Genomic DNA, 10,608 nt, shown 5'->3' on the forward strand with positions numbered 1-10,608 from the left:
AGTTGATTGCTATAGTTGTTGCTTCATCAAATGTGCTTGTATACTTATCCTGAACTTCCATCATGTAGTCTAAAGATATAATTTTTTCTTGCACCGTCTGAGGAAGAGGTTCATATAGCTTTATGACTATTTCCCCAAACTATTAGTGTACTCGGCTGTTGACAAATTCTTTTGATGAAGATAAATATCCGAATCCCAAGCTTAGGACGCTTCGCCATGAGGTAGGAAAGCGTTCTAAATTTCCTTTTGAACCCCTTTCGGGATAGTGGATGCTATCTCATACCCTTGTTGTTTTATCCACTACTATCCGTTGCCTGAGTAAACATGTTGTGGCCTCGCAGATATTCTTGATGTCATTCTTGATTTTAGAAATGGCGAATGCCTTGCCTCGTTTGTGTAACCAACTCTCAATTACATCAAAGCTACGGTCTGCCATCCGACCATAATACTTTTTGGGTCTAATTTGCAATATTTGGCACGTTAACCTTTACATGTTTGATTGTATGTACACTAGACTTTGGCTCCAGCGGAGCCTTTCCTTTGTCTTCTCTAGATGGTCTCATAGACAACACTTGAACGATCCTTCTTAACTCTGACTGTCCTAGATTAGCTTGTAGCTGCTGAGAAATAATTTGCTGTTGTAAGGCATCCTTCTAGATTAGCTTATAGCTGCTGAGAAATAATTTGCTGTAAGGCATCCTTCTACAACAACAATCCTTCCAGTCAGCGTTTGTTGGGTCGGCCAGACTCCCGATTCTATAGGATCCACCTGTGAAGCTTCTTCTTGAACATCCCTTTCTACTGTTTTCCCTCCATCCCAGTTTTGTCTAAAAAGTCTACTAGGGTTGTTTTTTAAAATTAAAACAACACTATCCAAAATTGTAATTACAGTTTTAATAAGCTAGGCCCCGAAAACTATTGCGATACTTAGTCCAATTAGGGCAGTTAGCCCTAGGGTTTTGTTATGTTGGCTCTCCCTTGAGCATCCACACTTCAGTTTTGCAGCAATCTATTACAGCATCTCGTTTTTCTCCATTGTGCTTCCATTGCTTCCAACACCCAACAGTGGTATCAAAGCAGGTCCGGAATCCATTCCCTCAGCCATTGACAGCTTTCCCAAGCTGTTTGGCAGCCTCCTGAGCCCTCATTTCTGCTGGTTTTGCTGGTTTCTACACAGCCGAGAGTGTTTGAAGCCTCTCCAAGCACTTCTGTCGCGAAAACCCTGATCTTGACGTGAGAAGACCACATTTTGGAGCAACCACCGTGAAGGGAACTGCATTTTGAAGCGTTTGGAGCTGTTTTTTCTCAGTTTTTACCTTGCACGTGTGGCGGCTACATGTTGTACGGAATCTGTACAGTTTGTACGGAGTCCGTACGGTTTTAATTCGCACGTGTGATTGTACGGCCATCCGTACAGTCCGTGCAGGTTGTACGGACCTGCTGCGCCTGCATTTAATGTACCGAAAGGCTGTTTCGACCAGCCTCGAAGTTTGTGCCTGCATTTTGGTGCTGTTTCCTGCTGTACGGAACTGTCTAGGGGTGCGTGCCAGCCAAATCGAAGCTTTTCCAGCACTTTGAAGCTGTTTCGTGAAGCATGCAAGTGTTCTCTTGCTGCCTCGAGCTGCGTGCTGGTGTTTGGAGCCATTTGGAGCGTGCTGAATTGATCCGGAGACTCCTTGAGCCCTTCCCTCCTCATTTGGCATCCTTTTGCCTCGGGCTGCGAGTTCTCGGATCTCTTTCTCTCCATTTCTACGTGCTCTCCTCGTCGTGGGAGCACTTCTTTTTCTGTAATTCTCATTTCCAGCCCTCATTTGCTCGCTTTCAGAGCCTCTGTCACTGCTGCTGTCCTTTCGGGCTACATCATTGGGTAAGCCGTTGTTGCATTGGATTTTTCCAATTTCTGCTTCATTTGCATTTTCGAAAGGCCTTGTGTTGCCTTGGAAGGCCTCGTGTTGCCTTTGGGGATTTCTCTTGCAACAAGTACACCTTGGGACAGTAGAGTCTTTTGCAGGCATAAGCTTTGAAGCTTGGGCAGATTTTTGGCACTTGATTCTGAGAGGTTTCCTTTCTCTCATTTTCTTTGCCAGTTGGTGCATTTGCCTTGTATTTTTGGACCATGTCTGGTGGCAAAGATGATTCTGATGACAAGCTTGATGGCACCAATTACCCCATGTGGTCATACATGATGGGACATGTTTTGGTTGCTAATGCTAAGAATCTATGGCATATTGTTTCAGGTTCTGAGGCCAGGTCTACACGCATTGTTACTAGTGCTACACTTGCAGCCTCTGCTTCTTCAGGTGATGGTTCTAATGCTACAGCTAGGACTCGTACACCTCCTGCTCTAGGTGCTTTGTCTCCTTCACAGGAGTAAATTCAGTGGGATGGTCGTGATGCGAAAGCACATGCCTTGATTGCTCTTTCAGTGAAACGGGTTATTATCCCTCATATTCGGTCTTGCAAGACAGATAAGCAAGCATGTAATCAGCTTGCATCTTTGTATCAGGTGCAGAATGAGGCGAGGGTTGCCTATCTCTGCAGGTAGTTGAAAGATTTAAAGCTTGATGAGGGTGGTAACATGGATGCCTATCTCACTAATGTGAAGGATTTGAAAGAGCAGTTGGCCAACATTAATGAGATTATACATGATTCTCAGCTGGTTTCTAATACCCTTGATGCGTTGCCTGATTCATATCAAGGCTTTGCTACTACATTGAGGTTGGTTGCAAGGGGTGATGCCAATCATTTCTCATTTGATCAGCTTGTTGCTCTTCTTCTTCTAAAGGAGCAAAGTCGTGTGAATTGCAATGCTACTGTGGCTAGTGATCAAGCATTTGCTACTCATCACAAACAAAAAGGTAAAGGCAAGGTTTCAGTTGGAAAGCCCTCTCATTCCCATGCTGATCATTCACAGGGTGCCTCTTCTTGAGGGGGTAACAAAAAGAAGAAGAGATATGATATTTCTGAATGCAGGAAGCGCATAGCATCTGAAAAGAAAAGGAAAGAGTCTGGTCTTGCAGTATCTGGTTCTTCTAGTGCAAAAGATCGACATGAGTCCGCTAATTTCGCACAAGACGCACAAGACCACCATTGGGCTTTCTTGGTTACATGTCAGTATAATCTTGATGTTCATGATGCTTGTATGGCAGTTTCAGATGTTCGTGATGCGTGGTTCTTTGATAGTGGTGCTAGCAAGCACATCACTTCCTGCAGGAAGTTATTCATCTCATTGGAGCTTACAACTAAGGGGGGCAGTGTCACATGTGCCAATAAGGCATCATATACTGTGAAAGGTATTGGGCAAGTTGCTCTTACTTCTGTCTCTGGTGATATTGTCACTCTAGAGCATGTGCTTTATGTTCTAGGCATTCGTAAGAACCTCATTTCTATTTCAGCCATTGCTACATGTGGCTTTCAGGTTATTTTTGATGGTGTGAGGTATACAGTGTATGATGTTACACATGCCTTTACTCTGGTTTTGATTGGCACATTGTCTAGCGGTCTTTATAGACTTGAAGCTTATGACAGATGTTCAGATGATGATGTTGCACTTGCCGATGCACATGCCTTTGCTATTGATTCTACCATGGCAGATACTCATTTGTGGCATGAGAGGTTTGGACACCTCAATTTTGGAGCCTTGGTGAAGTTATGTAAGGAAGATATGGTTGTGGATCTTCCCAAAATGCATATGCCTACCAAACATATTTGTGAACCATGCTTACTTGGTAAGATGCATCGTGCTGCGTTTCCCAAGGATGGGAGAGTTGGTGCTTCACGCAAGCTTTATGTGGTTCATAGTGATGTTTCTGGACCCATGAGGGTTGCAGCTCTTGGGGGATTCTACTATTTTGTTACTTTTATTGATGATTTCACCAGGTACACTTGGATTTTCTCATTGAAACCCAAGTCTGATGTTTCTTCATGCTTCAAGCACTTTATTGCCTTGGCTAAGAATGAGAGTGGGCTACACATTGCTCACATTAAAACAGACAGGGAGGTGAACACATGTCGAAGGAGTTTGCTGTTTTTTTGGCTTTCCGTGGCATCAATCATCGATGCACGGTGTCTTATACTCCTCAACAGAATCTCGTGGCTGAGCGGAAGAATAGATCAGTGATAGAAATTGCGAGATGCATGTTGAAAGGCAAACATTTGCCTAATAAGTTGTGGTTGGATGCGGTAATGTGTGCAAATTGCATCTTGCATAGATGTCCTACAAAGGCATTGCAAACTATCACACCTTATGAGGCTTGGACGGGTCGTAAGCCTCGCATTTCCCACATGAGGACTTTTGGATGCTTAGCTTATGCTCATGCGCCTTCACAGAGACACACTAAGTTGGATGATAAAGCTGTTAAATGCATTTTTCTTGGGTATAGTTCAGAGAGCAGGGGCTATAAGCTATATCAGCCCCGCACGGGCAAGCGTTTTGTCAGTTGGGATGTTGTGTTTGATTAATCTTCCACTATGCCTTTGCTGGACTGTCAAAAACAGCCCGTTGTTGATGCCCCTTACATATTTGATAGCTTGATGCCTTTGTTTCCATCCGATGCTCGGGATGATGTTCCATCTGAGGTTGTACCTCCTCCATCTGTTGGTCATTTGCAGCCACATGTGCAGCCAGAAATTCAGCCTGATATGCCTATCATTGATCAGGATCATTTGCACAGGGCTCTTGACCAAGAAAGAGCAGAAATTCAGGAGCCAAAAAAGGTTCCCCGTTGGCTCCTTAACACATAAAAAGACAGCAAACAAGACACTCCTTTGCCAGCCTGTACGAGAGCAGCTGTCCGGAAAGAGCATGCTAGTTTTGTTGCTTATGCTTTGGTTGCTACAGCATGCGATGAAGAGCCCTTATGTCATCAAGATGCCTTTCAGAATGATTGTTGGATGAAGGCCATGCAAGCTGAATTGGATTCTATTCATCAGAATGACACTTGGGAGTTGTGTTATTTGCCTCATGGCAAGAATGCCATTGGAACTAAGTGGGTTTACAAGATCAAACGGAAAGTTGATGGTTCAGTGGATCCTTACAAAGCCCGTCTTGTTTCTAAGGGCTATGCTCAGCAGCATGGCATTGACTTTGAGGAGACTTTTGCTCCCACTTCCACGATCACTACCATTCGCATTGCTATTACCTTTGCTGCCCACTTTCATTGGCAGATACATCAGCTTGATATTAAAACATCTTTCCTTCATGGGCATTTGTAGGAAGAGGTCTTATGTTTTCCAATCTCCTGGCTTTGAGGTTGAAGGTTCTCAAAGCAAGGTATGCCGCTTGAAAAAGGCCCTCTATGGATTGAAGCAGGCATCTCGTGCTTGGTATTCGAGAATTCATTCTCATTTGCTCACACTTGGATTTCAGAACAGCCCTACAAAGGCTACCCTTTACATCCGCAAGTGTGGGACAGATTTGCTGATTTTAGTCCTTTATGTGGATGACATGCTTGTAACTAGGACACATGCTCAGCAAATTGCAGATTTTAAAATTGATTTGCAGCAAACATTTGCTATGTCAGATCTTGGTCTTCTGCAATACTATCTGAGCATTCAATTTGCTAGCAGTGAGGGGGGCATTTTGATGTCACAATCCAAGTACATTGGACAACTTTTGCAGCGTTTTCAGTTTGAGGATTGCAAGCCAGTATCCACACCATTAGAGACTGGTTTTCACTTCTCTTTTGAGGATGGCAACGGTATATGTGATGTCACTCTCTATCAGCAGGCAGTTGGTTGTTTGATTTACCTATGCCATACGAGACCTGATTTAGAGTATGTTGTCTCACAGTTGAGCAGATATATGCAGATCCCATCTATGCACCATTGGCATGCCGTGAAGCGTGTTTTCATACATCTTAAAGGCACTCAGCATTTAGGCCTTCTTTATGGGGCTGATACTTCACTTGTCATGCATGGATTCACTGATAGTGATTGGTCTGGTTGTTCTGACACTCGTGTGTTACATAGTGGCAACTGTTTTATGCTTGATACTTCATGTGTTTCTTGGTTCAGCAAGAAGTAGAGTACAGTTGCTACTTCTAGCTGCGAAGCTGAGTACAGAGCGGCTTTTACAGCTATAATGGAGTGTTTTTGGCTTCGGAAACTACTTGTAGAACTTTGTGCATGTCAGACTGCTCCTACCGTCATCTTCATTGATAGTCAGAGTGCTTTGGTTGTTGCATGGAATCCAGTTTTCCATGCTCGCACAAAGCACATTGAGGTTCAGTATCACTATGTCAGAGAGCGATTATCAGCAGGTGATATTGAGTTGTCTTATGCTCCCACTGAAGACAACTTGGCATATCTTTTTACAAAGGCTCTACCTCGACCTAAGTTTGAGGCTTTTCGGCAAGCTTTAAACTTAGTACCTTTTGTAACTTGATTTGTTGTACTCTATACAGTCATAGGTTGCTATATCCCTACGGGATGAACATGTGCAACCATGACACTAGATATTTAGGTATCCTGAGCCATGTCCAAGATACTTCAGCCCATACCATGGAGGGGGTTTTGTAGGCTATCTCATGGGTTATCCATAGATGCCACTTATACCTTGGTATGAGCCTTGTAGGCCTAGTTAGGACTATTGGTACAGTTAGTTTATTTACCATCTAGGTCAGTTAGGACACTTAGTCCAGTTAGGACAGTTAGCCCTAGGGTTTTGTTATGTTGGCTCTCCCTTGAGCCTCCACACTTTAGTTTTGCAGCAATCTATTACAGCATCTCGTTTTTCTCCATTGTGCTTCCATTGCTTCCAACACCCAACAACATTTACAATATTAAAATCTACCTTTGATGCACCTTTGTACCCCTTGATTGGGATACACATTAATTCATTTGTCCCTAGGCACATTTCCCAATTCGGTGCACCTAGGCTTTATATCTATCTAGTCCGTGCCAATTCACCCTCACTGGTGACCTTGGCATTAACCTTTGAGTATACACATAAAGCGCAACAAAAACAAATGTCGGTCCTTTAAAGGATAATGCTGACTGACCCTTACAAGGTCATGCTATCTCGACTTGAGCGTAACATTACAAGATTGGACACAGCCCTAGAAGAGACTAGTTGACCACTTCTAGGGAAGTTGGCCAATTTTCAATAGGGTACAGCCTCCATAGCAACCCTTGTCATAATCAGCCCCACTACTGCCAGGTCTGGAGAATGGAGAGAACAGTCTCTAGAGCACTTTATTAAGCAGACTGAAGCAATGTATGGAGCAGGCAGCCAGCTGGGAGTTGGGCATGCATCACGTAATTCAAACGATTGTGACAAATGCTTCTGTACATTGTGGATGTCTCTTTTGCCCTCTAGTAGTGACTGAGTATTCTGCACCATTATTTTATTTTCTCCAATACAGCAATGGCTGGTTGTGATATTTAAATACACTATTGAAAACAGCGAACTGTAACTTACAATATGAATATAAATGTATTGTCCATTATCAGAGACCTTACTATAATATTTGCTTGGTTGTACTGATTTCTGATATTACAGGGGCAGGCCTGCGAAGCAGAAGCACAGAAAATAAGGCTGAAATTGTTGAAGAAGTTTACAAACACGTTTGGCCAGCCATTGAATCTGGAAAGGTGAAACCTGTCATTTATAAAGCATTTCCTCTGGCACAAGCAGCAGAAGCCCATCGTCTTCTTGAATCCAGCAATCATGTGGGGAAGATCTTGTTGACAACCTGAGTGCTGACGCACCAGCTAAAGAGGGGATTTTGGGTTTGAATTTTGACAGTAGCAGAGCTTTCCAGGATGTTTGATAGCTTAATACACCAAGAATAATTCTCTGCTGGTACCTAATATGTTGGAGTATACTGCTTCAGTAACGTATGTTCAAAGAAAAAATCTGAGCTGAAGTATGGCACAGCTGGTGACAGTTTTCTTGGTACTTCCAAAAGCCTTGTCTTTAAAAACATATGAGGAAGAGAGGTGACAAGGATTCCAGCTGAGTAGTGGCATGTATTTGAATAAACATCAATAAGAAGTCTAGCATAGTAGCAAGGCAAAATGTACTCTTGGTTTACCTGAGCGTCATCACATACTTCAAAACGCTTTGCATAATTGGAAAAAGTGTAAATAAAGGAACCTTTCTTGCCATACACAAGTGTTCAAAGTATGATATGTTCTCAACACATCATCCATTCTAACATATTGAAAATGTGTGACCCATGATAGATAGGACAGCCACATTCATCAGGACACACTTTTGACAATGCCTCACAAGATTAATTGAATTCAGCATACTGCATAATTGAAAAAATCCACACACAAATCAAAATAGGATTTTACATGAAAATGGAACACCACCATGCAAAGACATGCTACCACTCAGCTCTCCTCCTAATGCCATGTTACATGATGTAGGTTTGATTTTTATTAGATGGTATGGATGCATTGTCTTACATTAGTGGCATGGATGTCATTTGGACAAGAATTTCATGCACATCTTAGCTTCAAAAAATGTATGGCACGCCATGTATTAAGCTTGGTGGCCAGCAGATGTCCACCCCTTGTGGGTCAAGTAATGTGAAAGGGGGGCTAAGGGAATGATGGCACTGTTGGTATTATCCCATGTAGAAATTGGGCACATTAAGAATGGGGTGACGTGTGACATTCCTTTTGAATCCATGGCCTTGTATAGGGTCATTGATCCTGCTATGGAGACCATATAAGGATTGGGCACGGTGATTGTTTGAAATATAAGTGTTGTGTAGACTTTAAGGGGAGTTTGACCCAGTATGTTCATTGTTAAGTTGAAGTCTTAGGTTGCCAAGTAATAAGAATGGGGTCTCCTACACATGGCTATGACTCCTTGGGAACATGCAACACTTTGTAGGGTCCTTTATCCAATAAAAATTACATGTCGATAGTTTGTGTGATCTCATATTTTACACCACTTTGGAGAGAAGTTGTACTGTATTGCTTTTTGCACACCCTCAAGGATTTGAAAACTTATAGAGGCGACTAGAGGCCAAAGTATCTAGATCCATATAGGGACTTGGCAATATAAGAGACCCATATAGGGATTGGGCAATATAAGTGGTTGTTGGGACTATAGAGGAGTTTGACCCCTTGGATCCATGATAAGAAGAGGGTCTCCTACACATGCTTGGCACTCCTTGTGAACACGCAACCCTTTGTAGGGTCATTAATCCAATTAAAAATTACTTAGTGTGTCATGGTCTGTGATATTATATATTAAATTGCTTTGGAGAGGGTTTGCACTGTAATCCTCTTTGCACATCCACAAGGATTTGAAAACTTGTAGAATTGAATGGAGGCAAAAGTGTTGCAATATTTCATTTATTTATTTGATGCCAGACAATTGTGAACTTTCTATGCATACAATTGAAACTTCATTATTTGTATTTTTATTTCTTTTTGTAGAAAAGATAATTTTCAAAGATCATGCAATTTGTAGCACATTTATGCAGACAATATGAATGTAATCCTTGTTCATTGTGCACCAGTTGTCAAAGAGCACGTTGACCCATTCATTTGCTTGTTGGTATTCCAAGGTTGTTTGGATGATTTCACTCAAGGAAGGTCATTGGAAGCCATATTATTTTAGGGCACAACAATTTTGTTGAACCTCGTTACTCAGTGAAAAGACACCTAAGGCGTAAGGTAGAGGTATCCCTTTGCATTCAAAATAGTGTTAGGAAGAAATATGATGGATGTTCACCAAAAAACTTAATACAAATAAGAGACTTTTGTTTCCTAGTTCCTTGAACAAATTATCATCAATCTTTGATCAAGCCACCATTAGATCTTTGTATTGATAAAATATTTTATTGGTGACCATTTGAGGACAAGACACTGTGGTGGAGAATTAAGTAAATATAATTTGGATGCCTTGCTCATAACAATGTGCCTTGTCATGGTTAAGTGATGGCTAAGATTTGGTTCAAACTTAGACTTTTGGCTCTAAATTTAGGACTTCAGTTATGTATACTGTTGGAATTCATGAAGTTTGTTAGTTTTGTGATTTCTTAAAAGTATTTCAACATGATATTAAAGGCATCGCTTGAGGTTGAAGTAAATTGGTTTGGTACTTTATCAATTTGAAGTATCTTTGCAAGCCAAATTTGTACCTACTTGAAATTTAGGGTTCCCTTGCATATGTCTAGTCCAAAAGCTAGCCCCTTTTGGACTCCACTTTTCCCTCAATTTGAGAAAATCTTGTGGTGCAAAGGTTTGTGTGATACTCACAAACCATCTTGTCTAGATTCACAAGTCATTACTAATTTGGAATGTAAAAGCTTATATCTGCTTTGAAGATTTTAAGAAATCGTTTTTTAAAAGTAGAGGTCTAACTTTTTCTTTACACATAGAAGCCACTTAATTGCAATATCAGAGAAAAAGAAAAAGAAAAGTAGAGGTCTAACTTTTTCTTTACACATAGAAGCCACTTAATTACACTATCAGAGGAAAAGAAAAAGAAAAAAGAAGAGTAGATCTACTCTTTCTTTACACATAGAAGCACTTAATTATAATATTAGAGATATTCAATGCTCAATGCTTGGAATCATTTCTTAAGGGTGCATTTTCGAAGAAGATAATAATGCAAATCGTCCAATGTAAATATGTTTGGGG

General features: G+C 41.5%; 1 protein-coding gene across 2 annotated transcripts in view; it reads left to right on the forward strand.

Moving 5' to 3' along the window:
- The window catches only part of LOC147901957 (oxidoreductase, zinc-binding dehydrogenase family protein), an 85,612-nt gene extending 77,894 nt beyond the window's left edge, over window positions 1–7,718 (forward strand). For both annotated transcript variants that reach the window (XM_087375259.1, XM_087375258.1), the window contains one exon: window positions 7,502–7,718. In XM_087375259.1, coding sequence (XP_087231385.1) covers window positions 7,502–7,698 — 197 coding nt within the window. In that variant the 3' untranslated portion in view covers window positions 7,699–7,718. The remainder of the gene's footprint in view (window positions 1–7,501) is intronic.
- The last annotated feature ends 2,890 nt before the right edge of the window (window positions 7,719–10,608 follow it).

Source organism: Dipteris shenzhenensis, chromosome 5 (genome assembly GCF_047967505.1).
Source record: "Dipteris shenzhenensis isolate YYH24624 ecotype China chromosome 5, Dip_SZ_1.0, whole genome shotgun sequence".
Lineage (NCBI taxonomy): Eukaryota > Viridiplantae > Streptophyta > Polypodiopsida > Gleicheniales > Dipteridaceae > Dipteris > Dipteris shenzhenensis.